The sequence below is a fragment of the Acinonyx jubatus genome, chromosome D4 (genome assembly GCF_027475565.1).
Source record: "Acinonyx jubatus isolate Ajub_Pintada_27869175 chromosome D4, VMU_Ajub_asm_v1.0, whole genome shotgun sequence".
NCBI lineage: Eukaryota > Metazoa > Chordata > Mammalia > Carnivora > Felidae > Acinonyx > Acinonyx jubatus.
This window is the reverse complement of record NC_069391.1, coordinates 87,814,928-87,840,679: the sequence shown is the minus strand read 5'-3', so window position 1 is coordinate 87,840,679 and position 25,752 is coordinate 87,814,928. Positions and strand designations below refer to the sequence as shown.

The 25,752-nt window shown below is 43.9% G+C and overlaps 1 protein-coding gene across 4 annotated transcripts in view; it reads left to right on the top strand.

Moving 5' to 3' along the window:
- LOC106985597 (contactin-associated protein-like 3) overlaps nucleotides 1-25,752 on the top strand; it is a 193,147-nt gene that overhangs the window by 139,167 nt on the left and 28,228 nt on the right. For 3 of the 4 annotated variants that reach the window (XM_053205346.1, XM_053205345.1, XM_053205344.1), the window contains 4 exons: nucleotides 7,595-7,792; nucleotides 11,496-11,652; nucleotides 17,510-17,637; nucleotides 25,563-25,733. In XM_053205346.1, coding sequence (XP_053061321.1) covers nucleotides 7,595-7,792; nucleotides 11,496-11,652; nucleotides 17,510-17,637; nucleotides 25,563-25,733 — 654 coding nt within the window. The remainder of the gene's footprint in view (nucleotides 1-7,594; nucleotides 7,793-11,495; nucleotides 11,653-17,509; nucleotides 17,638-25,562; nucleotides 25,734-25,752) is intronic. The other variant, XM_053205347.1, reaches the window with a different exon arrangement.

The window sequence follows — 25,752 nt, the reverse complement described above, 5'->3', positions numbered from 1 at the left end:
ACGGACTCCAGTCATAGACCTTCAGACTAGTGAGGTAGACAGATGTAATTCAGCTAACTAAACATATTATAAATATTAGAATTTTGCATTTGCTATTTTATTTTATTTTTTTTAAGTTCTTTTAAGTAACTCTACACCCGACGTGGGGCTCCAACTCATGATCCCGAGATCAAAAGCCCGCACGCTCCACTGACTGAGCCAGCCAGCGTCCCTGCATTTACTATTCTAAATACAGTCATATGTCATCTCATTGCACTTGGCTTTACTGCATTTCGCAGATATCCACCCCCCTCCTTTTTTTTTTTTTTAACAAATTGAGGGTTTGGGGCAACCCTGGGTTGAGCAAGTCTACCAGCACCATTTTCCAACAGCATCTGCTCACGTCGTGTCTCTGTGTCACATGTTGGCAAGTCTCACAATATTTCGAACTTTTTTTATTAAGATTGTACTTGTTACGATGATCAGTGATCTTCGATGTAATTATTGTGATTGTTTTTAGGCACCATGAACTATGTGCATCCAAGACTGCGAACTTAATCCGTAAATGTTGTGTGTGTTCTGACCGCTCCACCAACTAGCCACCTCCTCATCTTGGTCCCTCTCCTTGGGTTCCCCACTCCCGAGACATGACAGGATTGATATGAGGCCAGTTTATACTCTCTATTCCGGTGAACTGAAGAGTCACAAGCCTCTCACTTTCCATCAGAAGCTAGAAGTGATTGCGCTTAGTGAGAAGTGATTGTGCTTAGTGGGGAAGGAATGTCAGAAGCCAAGAACGGCTGAAAGGAAGGCCTCTTGCGTCAAACAGCCAAGTTGTGGAAGCGAAGGAAAAGCTCCCGAAGGAAATTAAAAGCGCTACTCCCGTGAACACACAACGGATAAGAAAATCAAAGAGCTTTCTTGCTGATGCGGAGAACGTTTTAGTGGTCTGGACAGAAGATGAAACCGGCCGCAGCCTTCCCTTCCGAGAAGCCTAACCCAGAGCGAGGCCCTGACTCTTCAGTCCCGTGAAGGCTGAGAGGGGTGAGGAGCCTGCAGAGGACGAGTCTGAAGCGAGCGGAGGTGGTTTTGGGAGGTTTGAGGAAGGAGGCCGTCGCCCCGGCGTGGAAGTGCGGGGAGGGGCACATCTGCTTACTGCTTGGTGCGCTGAGTGTCTTCAGCCCACGGTTGAGGCCTGCGCAGAGATGGAAACGATTCCTTTCAAAATATTGTCACTTATTCACTGTGCGTCTGATTGCACAAGAGTTCTGATGCAGTTGGACAGTGAGATTCATGTTGTCTCCTGTCTCCTAACAAAACATCCATTCTGCAGATCAGAGAGTCATTCTGACTTTCAAATCTTATTGTTAAAGAAAAACGTTTCTTAAGGCTCTAGCTGCCATAGATCGTGGTTCCTCTGATGGATCTGGGAAAAGTAAATTGAAAACCTTCCGGGAAGGAGTCACCGTCCTAGATGCCATGGGGAACATTCATGATTCATGGGGAAAGCTCCAAATACCAGCATTATTAAGAATTTGGAAGAGGTCGATTCCAGTCTTTCTGGATGACGTGGAGGGGTTCAAGACTCGAGGGAAGGAAATAGATGCAGCAGGGGAACTAGGATCAGAAGTGGGCCTGATGATGGGACAGAACTGCTGTCATGTCATAAAACGTGAGCAGGTGAGGAGTTGCTGTTCATGGATGAGCAAAGAAGGTGGTTTTCTGAGATGGAATCTACTCCTGGTGAGGATGCCGTGAAGACTGTTGAAATGACCATGAAGGATCCAGAAGAATCAGAAGGATCTGATTCTATCCCATCAGCTAGGTTGACCGTGTGGATGAAATCCTACTGTGGGTAAAGTGCTATCAAACAGCGTCCCCTGCTACAGAGAAAGCACTCGTGAAAGGAAGAGTCCATCGATGTGGCCATCTTCATTGTTTTATTTTGAGAAATTGCCACAGCCACGCTGACTCTCAGCACCGACCACCCCGTTCGGTCAGCAGCCATCAACATCCAGGCAAGAGCCTCCCCCAGTGGAGAAGACACGACTCTCAGGAAGCTCAGGTGATGGTTGGCATTTTTTAAGCAATGAAGTATTTTAATTTAGGGATGTACGTTGTTTTTTAGACAGAATTCTATTGCACATTTAATAGACTACAGGAGAGCAGAAACATACATTTTATATGCAACGGAAACAAGACAATTCCTCTGACTCGCTGTATCGCAGTGTGTGCTTTTCTTGTGGTGGTCTGGAACTGGACCCGCGGTATCTCTGAGGGATGCCTGGGATATACGAACACTTGATGGAAATTTGTAAACGAGGCTCTGAGTGTGGGTTGGAGAGTTTCATTCATAAGCACACGCACAATGTGTGCCTATAGTTTTCTTTGCTCGGGAAGAGTTGTGATTTCACTGTTCCCTCCTTTGCTCTTGAAAACTGGGATTGGTGGTAAGCGTGACATCACCCTATGTCCTGGGTGGCAAGTTTTGCTTGAAAATAGTGTCTCTGACAGAAAATTCTATAATGTCGAAATGTTAGAATTTCTAAAGAGAGAGAGAGACAGAGAGAGAGAAAGAAAAGCGACTCTTTGATGATGGTCCAACACCATGATTCTCTTTTATGTGGACTTTTGCCCGCAAAGAATCCTTCCCGTTCCCACTGAGGGGACGTCATTCTGGCTGATCTCCAGCAGCTTCTCAAGGTAAGTCCCCAAAGTAGGCACGCCCAGTATGCACAGGGATGCAAAACTTCTGGAACAGATTTTGTCACTGCTCCCAAAGAGGAGAAGAGACACACGTTTCTGGAAAGTTCATTTTGCTGCTCTCATCAGCCACACAGCATGGCCCTGCTTGTGGACGGACAGGCCCACGTTCTCGATGAACAATTGAAATATAAAACTCAAGAGAGCCGCTCGGCCCGTAACGCGCCTAGTTAATTGAAGATAGCCAGAACAATAGTTTCGATCTTTGGACGCCACCTGGTTCACTCTCCCCATTTCCCAAATGTGGATTTGGAGGCTTAGAGGATTTTTCTGACTTTTCCAAGAACAGAGATTGAAACCCATGTTCTCTTCTTGACCATGACACTGGTCTCTGTCCAATTTTCTAAGCGTGTATGCAGTGTTTTTTCTGAGGAAATCATTCTGCTCTCTTGCTGTGTGCTGGGCTCAATGCAGGGGGAGACACGAATAACATTTCATGGCAAGTAAGCACTCGGGAGACACCAGGCATGGGGCCAACCAAGCACATGTATCTGTTGCCTCAAGAGAATGTAAGTCGTGTCGTAGAAGTGTCCTTGTGTGGTAAATAGCAGGTGCCTACACTGATGAATGAGGAGACACATAAGATTGTATTCAGTGTGACCTATTAAGTGGAAAGAGCATCCTCTGAAATCCCAGGGGAAGAAGGCTATGAAGCGGCTGCATCCTCTTGGGGATATCTTGTCGGATCGTAGAGCATTTTCTTATGTTGAAGATATTCAAGTAAGTCATGAAAAGCTCCACGGCTTCAGAACTGTGACAAGAACGGCAGCCCTCACAAGGGCCCTGATGCCGGTATCGATCAGGAGGGACCCAAAGGCGTAGGGCTGTGACGATACCACCTCTGGGCCACCCCCAGGACCCAGAAGCTGCCTGCTTAGAAAAGTCACCCCCCGCCCCCGCCCCAGGAAAACCCAAACATCAAGTTTTCCTTGGCTCTGGCAGATGCAGACCCACAACATGGCAGGGCCAGTGCCTCCGAGATCTGGAACAGGGGCCGATAAGAGCCGACCGCTGACCTCCTCGGGGCACCTACCAGACATTCCCAGCAGCCGCTTGGCCATCACCAGCCCTGTGTGCACATATGTGCCCGTAAGTGCCCGTGATCTAGTTCTGCTCCCCCCTGGATTGTTTTCCTTGGAAATACGGGAGAGGGCTCAGGTGCATGAGGTGCTCGAGAGACTCATGGACCTCAGTGGTCTTCAAGAACTTGACCTACCCAGAAAGCCCAGGGACACTTAGAAATGTGTGCTGAGGTTACCCGGTTTCCCCAAGATGGGCAAGTGCCTTTTCCTAGGCTTCCCTTTCGGCTTCTGTGTGCCAGGAGGATTGGGCTGAGGAACAGATGATAGCCACCTGCAGCCGTGTCTCTCTCTAGAGAGTTCCACAGTGGAGTTCTGAGAAGGCTTGGGGCTCTACCTCTCAGAGGCAGGACGTGGTGTCCCCATCATCTCTGCGGATCCAGGGACGCCTGCTAGTGTTTTCATCAGTCTGTCCTTATGCGTCATCGTGCCTCCTCGGCCACTTAACGTGTGGAGGGAGAGTGACAAGGAGAGTGACCTGGCACATTGCCTTCCTTGGCTTCTTTGAGCTCCGGCCCCTCTGTTCCACCGCAGGAGATGCAGGCAGCTGGCCTCATTCCCAAAGAGGTGGTGTTCATACCCAAATCGGACTTCATTTCAGGCGTCCGTGAGAAAAGGGATGTTTTGCCTTCTCTTTCCTCGAGGTCAACTTCCAGCGCGTGGGTGACAGACCTACAGGCTGGTGAGGCGTCACGTTTTTTTTGTAATAAAGTCTTTTTCCTTCTTTATTTCTCAGGGAAGATGAAAGTGAGCCTAGCAGAGATGCTCTGGATTCACATTTCCCTGAATGTGTTCTGTTCTGTTTTTTCCTCCATTCAACCCACTGTTTTCCCATAAAAGACTCCGTGTATAGTTCAGAGGTATGCTATGAAGTACAGACAGTGTTGTAGATTGCAAAGTGGATATAATTTGGCAAAATAAAGAGAAACTAGGAGGTGTTCTATGATGTGGTGCGTCAGTGTTATGCTTTTAAGTTTATTTCTGAGAGAGCGGGCACGAGCAGGGGAGAGGCAGAGAGAGAGGGAGAGAGAGAGAATTCCAAGCAGGCTCCACACTCTCAGCACAGAGCCCGACGCGGGACTGGAACCAGATCGTGACCTGAACCAGAACCAAGAGTCAGACGCTTAACCGACTGAGCCACCCAGGCACCCCAGTGTTATTTTTAATACCAAACTAAACCATCGAATTAATCTAGGTTGACTTGCCTAAGCAAATGGTGGACCAGCAGCCACGGACAGCCTCTCCACGCCAGGTGCAGATGAAAAAAACCTCACTGAGCTGGATGAACGTGATATGATGTGGCCTGATTCAACAGTTCAAAACTCCTATTTAAAAATGTCCCTTATTACCATGAATTTCTTCAGATCTAATTTGCACTTCAGACTATAGTGTATAACAGCCAAGTATTTTTCCATCACGCTGGTCACTTGAATTCCTTGGTCTGTCTCCTCATGCTTGAAAGCTAAGGTTATATTGCCTCTCAAAGCTGCCTTCCCACTTACAGTTTGGAAATCTATGGAAATCGTACGTTGCGGAACATTAGGGAAACATAATGTGCCCTTGTTGGGGTCTTGGGAAAAAATATTTCCAGAAAGAGCAATCATTTAAATTTTTCTTTTTTCAAAAGGCAGCTTTGAGATTCTTTTCCTGCTTTCCCTTCTCTCCACTTGAAAAAGAGTTCCATTATTACCTTTTAACCATGCAAGACCACGAATCCATCATACTGACCGGTAGCCTGTGTGAGCTACTCAGGCACATCGTTTTTCTTTGTGTCGTAAACCGTGAAAACAGATGACACACAGGCGTTATAATTGATGAACTCCCAAGCCTCACGCATGGCTTCTCCATGGCCCCTTTTACCCTGTGTCGTCTGATAGAAGAAACCCTGAGGGTGAATGTGAGTAGGTAATTACCAAAAATAACGCCAGGTCCATCTAAGTCATCTTCCAGGAAAACGTTGAAATATAAAACGCCTGGCAAAAACATGATTAGAGGGGGGGAAGAAAAAAACCTGTGGGATTCAAGTTGCTATAGGAACACTCATAGCCCCTTCATCGAGCAGCGAGAGGGGATGATCTATTAAGCCTTTTTTCCTCCACCGAATATTCCACTGCATTAGTCACGCTGACTCACAGTCTGTTCCTGTTCCTGCTAGATTTGGCATATTTGGTGATGTTTTTCATAGGCTAGGAGCCAGAGTTCTTTCCCTGGCCCACGGGGTTCTCTTCCTTGGATCTCTGGATGTATTTGATGCATTTGGGGTCTGTGAGCACCAGTATGGCTGTTAGATTTTTCCCAGGGCAGGTCAGGGGCAGGGAGCGGGGGTGGTGGGGACTCCTCTGAGTTCCTGGTAGCACTACTTTGAGTTTTTAACCTTGGGTATGTATTAGCCATTAAACGTAATCAGAACGAACCTCACATGACTGTTTCCGGCCCCTATAATTTGGAAATATGGAGACCGAGCGCGTATGGACCAAACACATGTTACAGAGGAGGTTATGTGACTTGATGTTATAAACGTAGTTGAGTTAGGGCAACTCTGAAGCCAGCCTTTTGGCCACTCAACCAGGGCCCTTTTATACCGTGGGAGGAGGTATATTTTCGGGGAAGGTCAAAGAAGTCAAGATGTTTTTCTTCTGTTGCAAACATTGTGGAGCACGTTTGGCTTGTTTCTAAATCCCCTTTTAAAATACAGGTAATCAATATGACAGAAATGTGTCCGAGTTGGCCAGCAGACATTTGTGGAGTTGTGGTTACTGCCGCGGATAGTTACGTTTGATACTTGAAGGCGCTGCGTGACTGCGTGCTGGCCACGAACGAGTTGCTGACACGCGATCAGTCCATTTTTGTCCAAAACACTTACTTTTTATTATTTTGCATGATCACGTCAGCCGGTTATTCCTCAGATGTGTCTTCTACATATTTCCTTGATTTCCAGAGGAAAAGATGCTCAGTCAGATGAGGAATGTGCTTCTTAAATGTTTGCTTATTATTTTTTTTTATTTTTTGAGAGGTGGGGGAGGGGCAGAGAGAAAGGGAGAGAGAGGATCCAAAGTGGGTTCTGCGCGGACAGCACAGAGCCCGACCTGATGCGGGGCTGCAACCCACGAACTGTGAGATCATGACTTGAGCCGAAGTCACATGCTTAACTGACTGAGCCACCCAGGCGCCCCTAGGAATATGCTTATTAAAAAGTAAATGTAGGGCACCTGGGTGGCACAGTCGGTTAAGCATCTGACTTCAGCTCAGGTCAGTATCTCACGGTTCGTGGGTTCAAGCCCCGCGTCGGGCTCTGTGCTGACAGCTCAGAGGCTGGAGCCTGCTTCGGATTCTGTATCTCCCTCTCTCGCTCTGCCCCTCTCCCACTCACACTCTATCTGTTTCTTTCTCAAAAATAGATAAACATTCAAAAAATAAAAATAAATGTATACACAGTAAACATTTGGCTTTCTTTTTACGGTAATGGAAAGAAATAAATTCAGGGAGAAAGAGTAGTGTTTACAATTGTGAGCATTATAACACAGAACTTTAAAAATTGGCCCCAGACAATGTTGACCACAGTCAGGGTGATACGAATCTCGGTAAAGAGAGTCTCTATTATTCACATTTTCGCAGTGACACTCATGTTGATTCTAACATCGAAGAGATCGGATAGCTACACACATAAAAGCCTTAATTCAGATAAAAGATGCTTCGGACTTTCGTATTTATGTTTAATTCTTCCAACCTAGTCACAGTCTCTTTCTCCCTCCTACCCCGTTTCTGCCCACAAGACACCACCGGGACCTCAGTGCAGCACAATGGCTCACATCTGGCCAGGGTCAAAAGCTCGGATGGAGAAAGCCCCCACCCTGTGGCTTTCAAGTACACAGCCAGCATGGACCAGCTCCAAGCCATAATCGACCGTGCGGACCATTGCCAACAGGAGCTGGCCTTCCACTGCAAGAAGTCAAGGCTTTCGGCTCGCCACGGTGAGTAATCAGCGTGCTCAGCCATCGTGGGCTACAGTGCCCACAGGTGGCCGTGGCTTGCCACGGATGCGTGAGAATCTGTGGCCATAATGCTCACATCACAATCTGGAAGTCACAGAGATGCTTTTCCTTGGAGCAAAGAGCAAGGTCAATAGATATCGCTGCCTGCTCGAAGCTGTGAATGACCTGACGTGCCTTCCCAGACCCCACTAGACAACTGGACAGTGGAAGCCTCGAGGTTATCTTAGAAAAGATTGTGGACGACATGCGTGGCTTTGTTCTCTCTCCGGGGGTGATTATTCCGTGAGATTCTTTTGCAGAGACTGAATGTAATTAGCGTCTGGGGTACTTATTAATTAGGGAACAATGTTAGTCTCATGCACCCCTTTCACACACCATGCCTGCTCATGGTTCGTTTTTCATGCCCATTCTGCTCTTGAAAATTCTGCTTTTGGTGTTGTATTTTCTTCCTCTGAAATAGCTCATTCTTTCAGAATGTGCAGCCCCCACCCTGCTCGAATGAAACTCCTGGGTTTGTGGGAGGCTTATCAGACGTCTGGGGAGAGGAGTGAGCAGAGGGCGGTAGTCAGGGTCCCCCGGGTTCACGTTCCGAGCCCGTCACTCAGCAGCCAGGGGAGCTGGGACCTTGCTTCGTCCCTCAGAGCCTTCAGCTCTCAGACACTCACCTCGCCAGGCCTTACTCGCACAACGTAGAAATTGCACCAAGTCAAATGCTACTTATCCACATCTCTCCAATTTATTGAATTTATAGTTCGTGCTGGAGGGCTCAGCGCGTACTGTGAGCTGATTGCTGCTAAATAGACGACTGAGCTAAAATGGAATGTTCCCCGAAGAAGGAGGAAGCGGGCCCCGGGAGAGTGAGGCAGTGCTGTGGAACAAGGCGGGTTGGGCTGTCTCACCAGGGAAACGAGGGGAAGGCAGGGCAGAGTGTGCGAGCCCCTAACACAGTCCGAAAACAAACCCACTGGGTGACTCTGGGAGCAAACTCCCGCACGTGGTCTGTCCCAGAACCTGGACACCGCTGCCTCAGTAAAGAATTCCTACTTGGAAGGCCGGTGTCCGCGCCTGTTGATTTGTAAGTGATCACTCCTCGATTGTCATCCTTTCCATATCAATACAGAAAGCAGCAGCAACAGCAGCAGCAAAAACAAGTATTTAATTGGGGTTGGGGTAAAGGTGGAAAGAGAAAACGCTTTCCAACTCGAACACTCGCTAAAGGGACAAAGTGAGGGATTTTTATCTGTACACACTCAAGCAGCTGCTTTTCTTTCTTTCTTTCTTTTTTTAACCTTTTTTATTTTTGAGAGAGAGAGCACAAGCAGGGGAGGGGCAGAGAGAGAGAGAGGGAGACGCAGAATCCGACGCAGGTTCCAGGCTCCGAGCGGTCAGCACAGAGCCCGACGCGGGGCTCGAACTCACCGACCTCGAGATCATGACCTGAGCTGAAGTCGGACGCTCAACCCACTGAGCCACCCAGGCGCCCTGCAGCTGCATTTCTGATATTCTGCCACTGGCTAATTTGTAGCACAAAGTCAATGTAGACAAGTTCGGTACAGACCTGTGTAATTCCAGAGTCTCTTAATTACAGTACACATGAGGTTGGCCTAAAATAGTGTAGCCTAACACACCCGACACTTGTTGCACACTGATTTGCTGTGCGTTATTGATAGGCACGAACAGACATGGGGGGCATGATGCTACCCTGTGCGAAAGGAGTGGCCACAACCAGCCTTCCCCTGGAGCCTTCGCTAGAATGTCGCCATGGCAAAAATCGCTCAAGGCGGCTGCACTGTGGGGACCACGTAGCTCAAGAACGTCATAAAACGCATTGGGGAATGAGAGTCGACATCCACTTTCCCCCAAGAATTACCCTCTGTTCAAATTCTCAGACATTGCCAGGAGCCTGAGGTCTTGTTAATTGTGAGAGGAGATGAAGCAGGGCCGGGCCTCGCTGCAGCAACCCCTGTGTCCTGCGGTTTCCAGGAAGGCTAGTGGGGAGCAGATGGGCCTTGACTCTTGTTAGGGTCCCGCAGCATCTTCCTTTAGCAGCTGTTAGGTCTCTACGCTATAGATGGCTTCAGGGGATGTGATTATGGGTGGCTAAAGAGGGAGCTTGGGGGGTGGTAAGTGTTGATTTCAGGTAACTTCGGTCTCCGTACTGTGGACACTAAGGTCCCTGAGGATTGTAGTTATGGCTGGCGTGAAGGACAGCCAACCAGGGACCGATGATGGGGGCCGGGAAGCCATGTTCCTTTCCATTTCGGCTTTAGTTCTTCTTCGTGTTGTTCTTACTGATTCCTCATGCAAATTCTCCAGATTTCTCAAAGAAATCTTGAATGGAGCCAAATGCATCCTGTACCACTAGCAACCCCCGATGCTTCTTACTTTATAGAGAAAATGAAAAATTCCGATGTAAACAAACAATTGTGCATTTAGGTGCAATGATTCTTTTCGCTCCTCGATCTAGGAAAGAGTGAGTGTTGAATAATCATGTTTTCCAAGTGGTGTTTTGAAAAATATCTGTTCTGTTGAAAAGCTCTTCTACCCTCTACAGATAAGTTTTCAACACACTGGGGGCCGGGGGGAAGACCGCGGATATTGATTACTTGGTACACATCTCCCCCAGTGGGCCTGCGGTGGGTGGTAATGAATGTGGCTGGTGTGTTTGCAAGCTGGGAGGTTGCGGGCAGACGGGAAGTCTCATGGGACAGGGAGCCATGATGAGCAGGGGTGGTTGTAAGTTAGGGAGAAGCTGGGATGTCTTCCAGATGCCCGGTGGGGGGCGGGGGGTGCTGGATGGGGACGGCCTGAGGGTTTGACAGAGCACGCTAAAATGGACCAGCATCTCTGCAGGCCCACTGAGGGATGTCGCTTCCATTGGCCCTCCTGCTCTGATGCTCTGTTTATTAGGTACTGTTTTCCTCCACGCTCCTGAAGGCCCACCTTCCTGACCATCCTCAACCTCCAGGTGGCCTACAGTCCCACCCTGGGGCCTCAGCAGCCGGTTAATTGCGGGTTGTACTAGGAAGGAAGTTGTGCTAAAGAATTGAGCTGTGGTAACCGCAGTTGTCCTGAGCCTGGGACGCACCCCAGGCATGGAGAAGGCTCGTCAGGACTTTGTCTGTAGTTTCCAACTACAATGCCAACCCATTCAGTATAAGAAGAAACACACGTCTCCATGAGGCTTCTAAGACCTGACAGGAAGGACCAGTGTTTTCCGCTAATAAATAAAGTGAAAGACATCCTTGTTTTGCATGATATTATGTTATTTCAATGGCGTCTTAGGCTCTCGAACAGATTTTAGACTCAGTGTATAAATCACTCTGGTTTTCTTTAGTTTTTTTTTTTCTTAATGAGAATTCTTTTGTGAATGTTATTTTCAAATAAATTAGGTCATTGGAGTCCTCCAGAGAAATACGTAAATATCACGCCTGGATTGAGTTAGGGGCCGCTTGCTCATTTTCTAATAAAAGTAAAACATATGGTGAGAATGTAAGTCTTGATATGGAAATATTCTTTAAACAGTTGGAAATCCTCTTAAAATTATCCTGTGGCGGAGTTAACATCTGCTCACATCTAAAAGAGTCGCTGTGTTTGAAATAGAGGGGAGCAAAGGACTGTGCTGGGGAGGCAGGCAGTGGGGGGCAAAGTAGGTGTCACTTTTCTCATACTTGTCTTTCAGATGGAACCCCAGTGAGCTGGTGGGTTGGAAGAACCAATGAAACACACACTTACTGGGGAGGTTCTCTGCCTGATGCTCAAAAATGTGCTTGTGGATTACAGGGAAACTGCCTTGATTCTCAATATTACTGCAACTGTGATGCTGACCGGAATGAATGGTGATTTCCATATAATTTCCCTGTGCAAACTGTAATTTTTTTATTGCTTAAACGATGTGACTTAGGCAGACATTGGACAAGACAGTTCTATAAAGAGAAAAGATTAAAGGATTCCCTAGCAAGCTCAAAGTAGAAGCTTTGATGTGTGCAGTGTAATTAATCTGAAGCCTAAAGTGTTAGGGAGCTGTTTCTGTTTACCTGTGAATAACTAATCATGTCCATTTTATTTTTTGTTTCTAATAAGACAGAATAGGAATACCAGGTTAACGTCTCCCATTCGCCGGAAGTAAAATACGCAGACTTCCGAAAGTTCAGTTTAACCCAGTTAATAAGATGATTGCCCCATGGTTGACCCAGGGTTGTTTGCTGAACTCCCTCGCTGCTGGCCGTGCTTTTAAATGGCCACGTTGGGGAAACCAAACACGGTCTGGCTTGCACGAAAGGGGAGGTGTGGGACACAAGCCTCTCTGTACCGCTGGAGGTCTCAGGAGGCTTCCAGACCCAAAAAAAGAAGGCGGAAGACGACAGCTCTTCCTGCTAGCACCCTAGGTAGCAAGAAATAACTCCCTGAAAACTCACGTCTACAGACTTTCCCTCACGCAGATTTGGAGTCCAATGTCACACGATCCTTGAATTAAGTTAGCGGGGCCGCAGGTTGGCAACGGCGGTGGCTCATCATAGAATTACTTGACATTCTTACTGGAGGGCATTCCTGCGGGTAAAGGATTCCCACAGATAGAATGCTACCAAACTGGAGCTCGCAATCCAGTGCTACAGAGCCCGAGGGGACAGAAGTGGGAGGCAGAAGACACCACAGAGTAAATAGATGCCTAAAAATCCCAGATCACGGATACGTTAAGAATGTAAGATAAAATCAATGTGGGGAACCGTTTGAAGAATAAGCAGTGGAACGGAGACACGAGAAAGCAATGAGAAAATACTGTTGACGGAGGTGATTGTGATTTACGGAAGAACCAAATGAATGTTTACAAATGAAAATATTATCGTTGAAATTCAAGACTTGTTGGATCAGGTAGTGGACACAGGTGATCAGAAAACTGGGGAAGTGGAAAATGTGTGGATTGTAGTGTGGAGAGACACATGATGGCAGGAAGAAAGGCAGCGACATGGAGGGGTGGTGTGGAGAAGCTTGAACAGGCATCTGAATCAAGTTTCAAAAGAGAAGATTGGAGATCATTAAGGGCGATAATCAAATAGCCAAGAAATGCCCAGATGAGAGAAACTACCGGAAACCCAAGCAGGATAAGTAAAAACCAGTCCATCGCCAGACACATCACGGTGAAACCAAAGAAAATTAAAGAGAACGTTAAAGGGAGCAGAGGTGAAAGGAAGTCGGAGCCAGCAGGCCCCTCCCACCCCTCCATGGAACCCAGCGCCACCCACGGGTGCTGGCTCTCCCCTCGCCGTGCACTAGGAAAATGTCCCATTCCAAGCGTGTCCCCAGCTGAGATACAGTGAATGCCCAGACAGACAGACAGACAGACGCTGAAGGAGCATGCACCACCAGCAGACTCCACAAGAGGAAGTTTGAAGAATGATTTTCAGAATGAGAGTAGGTGATCTTGTAGGAGAGTCTCAGGTGCTAGAAGAAATATTGAGTAAAGAAATGTGTAAACTGAGAGGCTAAGGAAATAGGAGATGCATACTGGACACGAGTCATGTATCACAGTATATATGGAATTGAAACGGGAGGAGGCATTCCAATCCCATTACAAAATGATTGTGATTGACAAAGGAGTTAAATTTAGAAATGAAAATGTTATTGAAACTTAAAACTTGTTACGTAGATATTTGTCAGCATTATTACACTGTTCGTAGCACATACGATTAAAATTTTAAGTGTGACCACTAAAGACTAGCCATGGAGAGTGCAATATTCAAAAGGGATTTTTGTTTCATTTTAATTTTTCTAATAAAGCTTATTTATTTATTTTGAGAGAGACAGAGACAGCACGAGTGGGAGAGGGGCAGAGAGAGAGGAAGAGAGAGAATCCCCAGCAGGCTCCACACTGTCAGCACAGAGCCTGATGTGGGGCTCCAACCCACAAAGCTGTGAGATCATGACCTGAGCCCAAAGCAGCAATCAGACGCTTTACCATCTGAGCCCCCCAGGCGCCCCCAAAATGCGATTTTAAAAACCTAGTTAATTCAAAAGAAGGGAGGAAATAAAATCTAGAAAAATAGGAAACAACAGGCAACAAGATAACAGCAACAAAAAAATGAATAATCATGCACAATAAATGTGACCAAAATAGCCATTTAAATCCAGATAGATCATATTGAACTAAGAATAAGTATATTTCATCTGTACACCTAGAAACGTTGAAAGCAAAATGCTGAACACAAGTTTACCAAGCAAGTACGAACAGAAGTAAGTACAGTTTTAAAGTCTTAGTATGGGAGACGATTACTATCACTATATAATAATGCTTTTTAATTTCACCAAAAAACCCCATAACAATCCTAAATTTGTTCCTGATAAAAATGAGTCAAAATACATATAGAAAATAATTTACCCAACCGAAAGAAGGAATATACAAATCGACCATTGTAGGAAGACATTTATTTTTTTTTTAATTTTTTTTTTTTGTAGGAAGACATTTAAACATACATCTGTTAACAATTGGTAAATCATGTGGACAAAAATTATTAAGCATACAGAATATTTTTAAGTGAAACCAACAGCTTGTTTTGGTAGCCAGCTAAAATTATAGAATGTATAATTTTCTCAGGCACACGTGGCACATTTTTGCAAGTTGATTGTTCTGATATTCTGTAAAGCAAAACCCCCCACATTTTGTAATAGTTGTTATCTTATGGGCAATTTCTCTGATTATAGTGCAGTTAGGTTAGCAATGAATAGGAGAGGGATAAAAAATCTACGAGGCATTTGAAAACCGCACATGATTAGAAACAAGGAAATGAAGATCACATTATTCATAGAAAATATGGTTGTCGACCAGGAAAACTCAAGAGCATATACAGAAATATTATGAAATTAATCAGAATTTATTTAGTAGGGCTACTTACTGAATTTTGGAATAACTGCATTCCTATGAAGAACGTGTTAAGTATAAGACGATATTATACAAACTACTCGCAAAATCAGCAAAAAGAGTGTAGTACTCTGGAATAAAGATGACACAAGTATGGAAAATTTTTAGGGAAAAGACATCGTAAAACTTTATTATGAGACTCTAAGAAGACATAAGCAAATGGAGGTATCACACAATGGCCGTGAGTGAGAAAAATATGTAGTTCCTTGATTCCATGTAATGCCAGCGCCAAACATGTGCTTCGTGTTTGGGTCAGTGACAAGCTGGGAAAAAGTACATGGAAAAGCCATGGTAAATAACGGAAGACGGAAACAAGGAGAGGTGACGGGCCTTGCTGGACGTGAAGTGTCATGGTGCCGCAGTAATTAAACCGCCAGCAAAACCCAAGAGCGAGCCTGGGAGCTCTCAAAATATGCGACTCCGGGTGGTGATAATTAGGTTGTCTCCAGTCTCTCTTTTCCCCCGAACAATTAGGAAATGTGAAAGCCGACCCAATATTTGTTCCCTGTGGCTTTCCCAACAATTCCGAGTCATGACAGCCCCGTTAGACTTCAAAAAGTCCCCTGCAGAACAGCCAGCAGTAAGAATGATCTCTGGAGCGCTTGGGACTGAAAACAAAAGAGAAGTGGCTTTGGAAGTTTTCTTACTGAATGCTTGGAATCAGAGAGATTTCTATCGTGAGAAATCATCATCCCTAGACATGCAATGTTTCCAACCTTTGAAAACAATAGAGAAGCAAGAAGAAAACTGAGATATAACTAAATTAGGCAATTTCGAATGAATGTGGTGACCATGGCAATGAATAACATCCTACGTGAAGCGTAGGCAATTGGGAATGACCTGTGCTGATAAATTTTAAAATCGGAGCTGTTTCAAATTTCCTCAGAATCAGGAAGTTACTTTACAAACAATGGAATGAGAAAAGAACTTAGTACAATATCTGCCTTCCTACACGCAGCTACCTTTTATGATTTTCCTTAAGTTTTTTTCAGGACTCTGTGCTTTGTCATTGCTAAAAACAGTTAAAAGTGTAGCTTTTTCACTGCATTATAAATGTAGCTTTTAAGTGGTTCTTTAAAATTCAGGGATCCTCAATGAATAACTAATACACTTATGTTTTTACTCTAGAATGTTCTACCAAAATAGCAATGACAAGAATTAAAATGCCTATTTGTAACACTGATTGATATTTAATACGAGGAATTAGTTCGGTGCATTATCCCCACATTTATAACAAGATATATTTTCAGATTGACTCCCCCCATAATCCATGGAATCTTCTAGCTGGTGACCACTTGTTCCCAACAAAGCCAGGAGTTATGTGTTTGGGATGTGTGCTTTCACCCACAGAAATTGCAGGGCCTTAACCAGATAAAGCCATGCGGCTTTATTTAGTCTGGTTTTTGGGAAACACTCTGATTGAAAAAAAAATTGTTTCTTAACTTTCAGGATATCTAGTTCAAATTTTTCATGTCTTACCATAGGCACTGCCAGTCACGTTGTTGCATTTTTTAAGCAAAATAAAAATGTTAATAATTTTCAACTTTCTACCTTAAAAGAATTACTTTGATGCCTAATCAGAACTGGAATAATTAGCTATTAAGTTATGCAGATTCTTTTTTGCAGCAAAGCTATTGGGCTGAACCGTTTGAAATGGCTGATTGTTTCGACTTGCAAAATTGTCAGTTTCAAGTGCTTCCATTTGTACCTATAAGAGTGAGTGGTGGCTTTGTAATTGTTTGGCATGAAAACTTCCTAGGTTCTGCACAGATACAGGGCATCAGAATGACACATGAGACGAATTATTAAATCAAAAGTACAATTGTATATTGAAATATACAGTAAAAATATGAACAGCTTACAATGTGCAGAAAAATCTTTCTTTGTCCAGAGAGGTGGTTGGTGGTCAGCTGGCTTATTACCCAGGACCTCTGGCCCTTATTCTAGTTTTTGTTGTATTGGAACCATAGCTACGAATGCTGTCTTAAATAATTCACTTACATGATTTGGTTATATTACAATTATATTTTTGTTATAGTTATAATATCTGCTAGGTTTCTTGGGGACATTGTTCGTGGTTTTTATGTCCACGTCCCCAAAACACGGGGCCGGGCAAGTAGAAGCTGTTTAGTAAGTGTTGGTCGAATGGATGGATGGTGACAGCCATGGACAAAGCACTTCCCATGAATTATCTCATTTATTAATTTTAAGTGCACATTGTATCATCCTTTCGATTTGGTTTCGAATCGGTATTTTGTTTTGGGGTTGGTTTGTTTTTTAATTTGTTTTTAAATTTATGGCATCAATAAATAAGGAAATGCCTAGTAACTGCAGTAGGAATTTTGGAAAATATAGTAAAAAAAAATCCAAGAATTGAAAACCTAAATCTTGTCAGTTAGATTTTTTTTTTTTTTTTAATGAAGCCAGACAGATCTTGCATGTGTAAGTTCTGCATTTAAATCTTACATGGCGGCTAAATTGGAAAGAGCAGTGAACTGCTTAATTGCAGTGAAAGTGTAATCTCACGCCAGCATGAGGCTCATGATTTTGGACCTGGCCACTTTCCTTCTCTGGGGTCACGTAGACAAACAAAGGTCTCGGGTCCTCAGACGACCTTATTAAAATACGTTACCGTGTAAGCGGTCAGATGGGCCGTTTGATTTCCCCACTGTTACATAGTCACACATTTAGCTAAATACCTTCTTGAACTGCATTGAAAGACTGTTACTTTTCCGGGTATCATTGAGAATAATGTTAAGGTGGTCGTATTTGTTTTGTAGGACCAGCGACACAATAGTCCTTTCCCATAAGGAGCACCTGCCGGTCATTCAGGTTGTGATGAGAGACACAGGCCGACCACATTCAGAAGCCGCGTATGCGCTGGGGCCTCTGCTCTGCTGGGGGGACAGTAAGTAGCGGGAAGAGGAACTGTCTTGACCCCTGAAAACACGTGTCAGGGGTTTCAGGAGAAATGCAGCTGCCCACGTTCGTGAAAACACTACCTACCCTGATAATCCATATTTCATTAGAAATGTGTTAACTTAATAAATGAAGTGTGTGCTGTCGTCGTAACTGAGGAAGAAAAGTGAGAAAATCACATTACCTTTGGAGTAGTGACCTTTCTGCAGTATTGAAATCAGACTCTTGCTGCGAATACTCATGGAATCATCTGAAATATTCTATCACCTGGTCAGCAAACATCTAACATATACAGCTAAGTATAAGGCACTTGGCTGAGTGCTGAGATGCCTAAAATTGGTAAGATGATGAGAAATGGGGTGACAGGACCCATCAAGTGGACCTGTTCATTCATACCTGTTGGCAATTCTGCAAACCTCAGTGGTTCTGACCACTTACCCCTCCAGCTACATCTGGATTTCTTTCATATCCTTCCTTCTCTCAAACTCATTGAAATAAAATACATCGGCTCTGCATTTAATTTACCTCTTTCTAACCCCTCAGACCTTCTCCTCCGTCACTCCCTAGAAACTGCTTTTTCCAGCTCACCAATGAGACCTCGATGTTGCTAAATCCAAATTTTATTCTCCGGTGTTGTCTGAGTTGACCTTTATCGGCCACTTTGGTCTCCTTTCCTGGTTCGCCTCCTTACTGCCAACATTCCACAACATTCTGGGTTCCCTCCATCTTCCTTCACTTCACCAGTGGCATCGTGTTTTGGGGTCCCCCGAGCTTCAGCCCCCCTTCTCTCTGCCCTCCAGCTGTTCCCAACAGGCCCACTGGGGACATTGGCATAACGCGTACCACACTGATGTCAGTGAGTCCCCCGTCTACACCTCAAGCCCAGTCTCCCTGAACTCCCAACCCTGGCATCCAGCTGGCTGTTAAGTACCTTGGCTTGTATTTCCCTAGGCATTGCGAAATCAGTTTGTTGAAAATGAGGGGAAAACGTGTTTCCGCAACAACCTTCTCCACCTCGGTACACAGCAACTCCATTCCACCTTTGCTTAGACTGAAAACATGGCGGTCACTCACAACGTCTTTCTTTTCCCAACACACATCTAATTCACCCACAAGTCGTGTTGTTTCCAACTTCAAAATGGATCCGAATCCACCTTCATGACCACCAGCACCTGGGTTGTTGCTGCGGCTTCGCCGGCCTGTCTGCTGCTGCCTTTTCCCCACCGAGCTGATACTCCACCTGACAGCCAGGCGCCCAGGTCAGGCCATGTCGGTCCTCTGCCCCGAACTCTGCAGTGGCACTCACGTCAGAGGAGAGGCCAAAGCACAACGTCCACCGAGGCTGTGGCCTTCTGAGCCCGTGGAGCCACACAGCCCATCCCGTAGGAGATGTTGCCTTGTGAAGAAATTCTGACACTTCTCAACCTTGCTATTGAGAAAAAGTAAGCGTTTCCTATCTCGGACAATGTCAGTTTTGAGACGTGGAAGGTCAAAATGGGAAGAACGTAGTCACGTGCCTTGACTGAATGGTAGTAGGAAGAGATTTTTTTCCACTTGTGATCTTAAAAGGCAGACCACGGTTCTGTTTCTGGATAAGATGAAGTTAGCACGCCCCGGCTCCCCTCTCCCCATGGGTCCCCCTCTAAAACCTGGACAGGATGCCTTGAAGCAGCCGTCTCAGGACGCTGGGAAGCAAATAGCAGCAAGAAAGAGAAACCAGAATGCACCGTTTACGTTTCCCCCCAGCATCGCTCGGCCTTGGTCCCAGATGCGGACTTGGGTCACAGACAGACAGGGTTCCAAGAGAAGCCCTCTAGCCCCGACCGGAGGAGAGAACAGAGGAGTCCCAACTCTCAGGGAATGCAGGGATCCCAGTTCTCTCTTTTTCTGGTGTTTTCTGAGGCCCCAGTCCCCAGGCAGAGCCATGGAAATAGCAACAGAAGTTGCTCCGGGAGCTCACAAGAGCCAGAACTTCAGAAAGGACCTTTTGCTCTGAATAGGGCAGCTTTGGTTCAGAGACCATAGGCGGACTCCCGTTATTTTTGTTTTCTTTCTCTTCTCACCCGTCGCTTGGCGATGGACGTGGTCGAGTTGCAGAGGTGCATAGAGCACACAAGAGAGCAGGCTAAAAACGACCCTTTTTCTGGTCCCGTGATTGAGAAGGGAGACCAGGGGACCAGAAAGTACCTGGAAGGGCCCAGAGAGGGAACTGTTCAGGAAGGCGTGCCATACGTCGTTTACGAAGTCCTGGGCTCACCTCAGAGCTATTGGATCTGATCCGAGGGGATCTGACCCGAATCGTAGACCATAGAAGTTGAGAACTGAGCAGAGCGGCTACCACCCAAGACCCAGACTGGCCACTGGGTGGCGCATGAGGGAGGCAGATCTGAATAGTACTGCAAAACCTTTGTAAACTGGACTGCCATTAGAGACAGCCCACAGAAGGCCCGTTGGAATGTGTGGCCAGATCCTAACCAGGCCGACTACCTGCAAAATAACTAAATGAATAAAAAATAAATAAAAAAGTATAAAAAATAAGATATATACAGATAGATATAGATGCGTATATATATATATATATATATATATATATATATATCAGTATATACAGATATCTTTATCTGTATATAGATATTGAAATCTATATGTCTATATTCAACATGCTCTACAAACTTTAAACAAAGCCTGGATTTTGCTAATATACTATTTAAAATATCTAGGAAATAATCCAAAATTACTTAGCACAAAGAACCAGGAAAATCTAAGCTGGTTTAGGAAAATACAATCAACAGATACTAATGCAAATACGATACAGAGGTTAGAATTATCTGATAGAGTTTGAAACCGCTATTACGTAAGAGCCCTAATAAGTAATCATAAACACTTTCTTAACAAATGGAAAAAGAGCACTTCATCAGAGAAATAGGCTCTATAAAGAGCTAAATGAAAACTTTTGAACTGAAAAATACAGAAACTGAAATAAAAGATGCCCTAGAAGGGCCAAATAGCAGATCTGAGATGAAACGGTCAGTGACCTTAAAGATGAATAGAAATGATTCAATCTGAACAAAAGAAAGGAAAAAAAACAAATCTAGAAACGAACAGGGCCTTGGAACCATGAGTTACCAAGAAAAGATCTAACATTCATGTAATTGAATACTCAGAAGCAGACAGAAGAGTGTGGTACCAGAAAAAATATCTTAAAAAAATAATGGCCGAAAATTTTCCAAGTTTGGCAAAAGACAGACTTGAGAAGTTGAATGAACTTCAAACAGTATAAACTCAAAGAAATTCACATCCAGACACATCGTAATCGTACTGCTGCGAATAAAGGCAGTGAGAAATTTTTTGAAATCAGCCAGAGAGAGTAATGTGTCATCTATAAGTGAACACCAACTCAAATGGCAGTGACTTTCTCATTAGAAATATGAAAGCCAGAGTAAGTGGTAGAACATTTCTCAAGTGCTAAAAGTAAAAGGTTGTCAGTCCGGAATTCTGTATTCAGCAAAAATCTCCTTCAGGAATGAAGATAAAATAAAATTCTCAGACGAAGGGAAGCTAAAAGCATTCGTTACCAGAAGATGCTTTGAAAGACTTTCTAAAGGAAGATTCAGACAGAAGGGAAATGATATCAGAAGGCAATCTGGGACATCAGGGATAGAAAAACAGCATTAAAATTGGTAAATATCTGGGCCTCCTGGGTGGCTCAGTCAGTTCAGTGTCTGACTTTAGTTCAAGTCATGATCTTGCAGTCCTTGAGTTCGAGCCCTGCGCCAGGCTCTGTGCTGACCGCTCAGAGCCTGGATCCTGCTTCAGATTCTGTGTCTCCCTTTTTCTCTGCCTCTCTCCAGCTCACTCTCTGTCTTTCTCAAAATAAATAAATAAATAAACATTAAAAAAAACTTCTAAAAAAATGTTTTAAAAAATATTTACCCAGATATGGTAAATATCTGGGTAAGTTTAACAGACTGTTCTACTATTGAGTTATGTAAAAATATCTGAGGGTTAAAAGCAAACAATACAACATTTCATAGAGTTTTTAATGTGCACAGATATAATACGTTTAGCAACAACAACATAAAGGGGAGCAGGGAAAGTGACAGAATTGTTGGTGACATTTTTACAAATCAGCCAAGGTGGTTGAAATGGAGATTCTGAACAGACTGTAAGTACATGTAAATACTTATACTGTAAGTATATGTAAGTACATATACTGTAATTTCTAAAATAACCAATCAAGGAATAGTTATGGAAAAATAAAAACAGAATACTAAAAAATGTTTAAATAACCCAAAAGGAGACAGAAAAGGCGAAGTAGATGAAAAAAAAGGTGTAACAAACAGGAAGAAATAAAACGGTAGAACCAAATCCCACATGTCGACATTTGTATTTGATGAGATTGGTCTAAGTAAACCAGTTGAAAGACCGATTGTTACAACTCAACTATGTATTGTGTACAAGAAACTCACTTCAAATATAATGACATCAGAAGTTTAAAAATAAGGACAGGAAAAGACACACTGCCTGATTACTAATTAGAAGAAAGCTGGACTTTCTATATTAAAATCTTTGCTTGAAAGCATAGAAAATTAATAGACACAAGAAGTGATTAAGAAGACATGAGAATCTTAAATGGGTGTGCTAATAACTGAGCTTCAAACTACATAAAAGCAACAACTGCCAGGATGGAAAGGGGAAATGGACAAATTCATAATTATAATTAGAGAATTCAATATGCCTCTCTCATTAACCTGTGCAACTAAGAGAGGGAAAATGAGCAAGGGTACAGAAGCTTGAATGTCGCCACAAACCAACAGAATCCGATGGACATTTATGGAACTCCCTCCCAACAGTGCAATACACATTCTTTTCACATGCACATGGATATAGCATATTCTTTGTCACAAGAAAACTTTAGCAACTACCAAATAAATCATACAAAATACATTCTTTGGCATCAATGGATTAAACTAGAAGTAAGTAACAAAGACAGTGAGTGTCTCCACAAACATTCAGAAATTTAACCCCGAACTGTTAACTAATAAACGAGTCAAGGAGGTCTCAAATGGATATTATGAAACATATGGACCTGTATAATAAGGAAAATATAACATATCAAAATGGTGGGGTACATTTATGGCGGAGCTTATAGGGGTATTTATAGCATTAAATGCTTGTGTTTTGAAAAAAAATTCAACTCTATAATTTAAGCTTTTACCATAAGAAACTAGAAAAAGAGGAAAAAGTAATTCAAAGTAAGCAGAAGGAAGGAAATAATAAAGATATGAAGAGAAAGCCATTCCATTAAAAGCAGACCAATAGAGATCTATAAGAGGAAAAAATATTTTTGAAAGATCAATAAAATGGATAAATCTCTAGCAGAACTGTTGAAAGAGAAAAGAGAAAAATTACCAATGTGAGGAGTGAAAGCTGGAGTATCACTACAGACCCCACGGACATCAGTAGCATAATAATGGCAATCTCCAAACAACTCTACACACATACATTTTCCAACATAGATAAAACATCGATTCCTTGAAAACCACTAACGACTAAAACTCACTCAAGATGAAACAGACAACTGGAACAGACCTAAAAGTAGTCATGGAATTGAATCCAGTCTGAGATGGTTTTGCTGGTGAATTCTCCCAAAGAAACAACACCGTATTTACACAATCTCTTGGAAAATAGAAGAGGAAATTCTTCCCAAAATTACGTGAGGCCAACGTGGCCCCGATATCCAAACTAGACAAAGAAAATGCAAAAAAAAAAAAAAAAAAAGATAACTACAGATAGCATCATCACAGACATATTTGCAAAAATCGTCAACAAAACATTAGTAAATAATCCAGGAATATGGGGCGCCTGGGTGGCGCAGTCGGTTAAGTGGCCGACTTCAGCTCAGGTCATGATCTCGCCTTCCACCAGTTCGAGCCCCGCGTCGGGCTCTGGGCTGATGGCTCAGAGCCTGGAGCCTGCTTCCGATTCTGTGTCTCCCTCTCTCTCTGCCCCTCCCCCGTTCATGCTCTGTCTCTCTCTGTCTCAAAAATAAATAAACGTTAAAAAAAAAATTTAAAAAAAATCCAGGAATATATGAAAGAATGATACGTCGACACTGACGGATTTACCCCAGGATGCAAGACTGATTCAGTGCAGCTGATCCTGGGACAACACAGGTTTGGACTGTGCAGGTGCACTTATGTGCACATTTTTTCCCCCAATAAATCAGTACAGTCTTGTAAATATTTTCTCTTCATTATGGTTTCCTTAATAATATTACGCTTTCCCTGGCTTACTTTATTATAAGAATACAGCATTTAATACATATAACACACAAAGTATGTGTTGACGTTACCAGTAAGGCTTCCAGTCAACAGTAAGCCATTAGTAGTTAAGTTTTGGGGGAGTCAGAAGTCACACATGGATTTTCAACTGTGCAAAGGTCAGTGCCTCTAACCCCCTGGTTGTTCAGGGGTCAGCTGTGTTTGGAAATCAGTCAATGTAATCTACCATTTTAACAGTTGAAAGAAGAAAAATCACACCAGATGCTTTTTCTGCATCAATTGATAGAAACACAATAATTCGTATTATGATTATATCATGAATCAATGTGGTAATTTGTATCACGATAGCATCCACAATGAAATTCTTAGCAAACTACGAATAAAAGGGAACTTCTTCATCCTAATAACGAGTATCCCTATCCAGAACACCTAGCATAATTATTGGTGAAAAACTGATCCCCGCCTTCCCCCTGCAAGACTGGGAACAAGATAAGGATATCCAATCGCACCACTTCTGTTCCACAATTTGAATCATACTAGAAGTCGTAGCCAGTGCAATAATGTACGGAAGGAAGGGAGAAGCATACAGGTTGGAAAGCAAGAAAGGAGACTATTCACAAACACGTGCTTGATTGGCACGAGTGTTTATAGAAGCTCTGTTTGTAAATGACCGAATCTGTCCACTAAATGTGGACAAAGAAATGGCGGCCCCATCCACCTGGTGGAATACTACAGAATAGTAACAACACGTGGCAACCCGAGTGAATCTCAGAGGCTTTATGCTGAGTGAAAAAAAAAGCCAATGTCAAAAGGAAAAGGCAAAACAAGAGATCATGGTAGGCAGGGCTTGGGGGTGGGGGGAGGGTGTGACTATAAGGAAATAGCAAGAGGGAGTTTTGGGGGGATGGCACTATTCTTTATCCTGATTTTGGTGATGGTTGTACAAATCCGTGTGTGTATTTAAAAAAGATCTTTTTAGTGCTTTAAATTATTTTTGAGAGAGGAGAGAGAGAGAGACAGAATGCAAACAGAGGGCAGAGAGAGAGAGGGAAACACAGAACTAGAAGCAGGCTCCAGCCTCTGAGCTGTCAACACAGAGCCCGACCCAAGGCTCGAAGTCGTGAACTGCGAGATCATGACCTGAGCCGAAGTCGGACACTTAACTGAGCCACCCAGGTGCCCCTCCACGCATGTATTAAAACTCATGTAACATCAATTTTTCTCTAAAAGTCAATTTTACTCTATGATAATTTCATTTTTTTTTTTTTAGGTTTATTTATTTATTTTGAGAGAGAGAGTGCAAGCAGGGGAGGGGCAGAGGAAGGGAGAGAGAGAATCCCAAGCGGGCTCTGCACTGACCGAGCAGAGCCTGAGCAGGGCTCAAACTCAGGAACCCTAAGATCATGACCTGAGCCAAACTCCAGAGTCGGACGCTTAATCGGCTGAGCCACGCAGGTGCCCTTCTATGATAATTTTAAAATAATATTGTTCTCTTTAAAAAACACAGGCCGTTTCCAGTGATTATCTCCCCTGATGGCATTTAACAGCAAAAAATGCTAGAAATCCAAAATGTAGTTCTTGTTTGTTCTGTTTCATTGCTATTGTCGCTGTCTTTTCTCTTTGGAAACAGATTCATTTTGGAACTCAGCTTCCTTCAACACGGAGACTTCATACCTTCATTTCCCTACGTTCCGCGGAGAGTTCAGTGCTGATGTGTCTTTCTTTTTTAAGACAACAGCTCCTTCTGGGGTGTTTGTAGAGAACCTGGGGATCACAGACTTCATCAGGCTAGAGCTACATGGTGAGTCGCCCCCCGGATG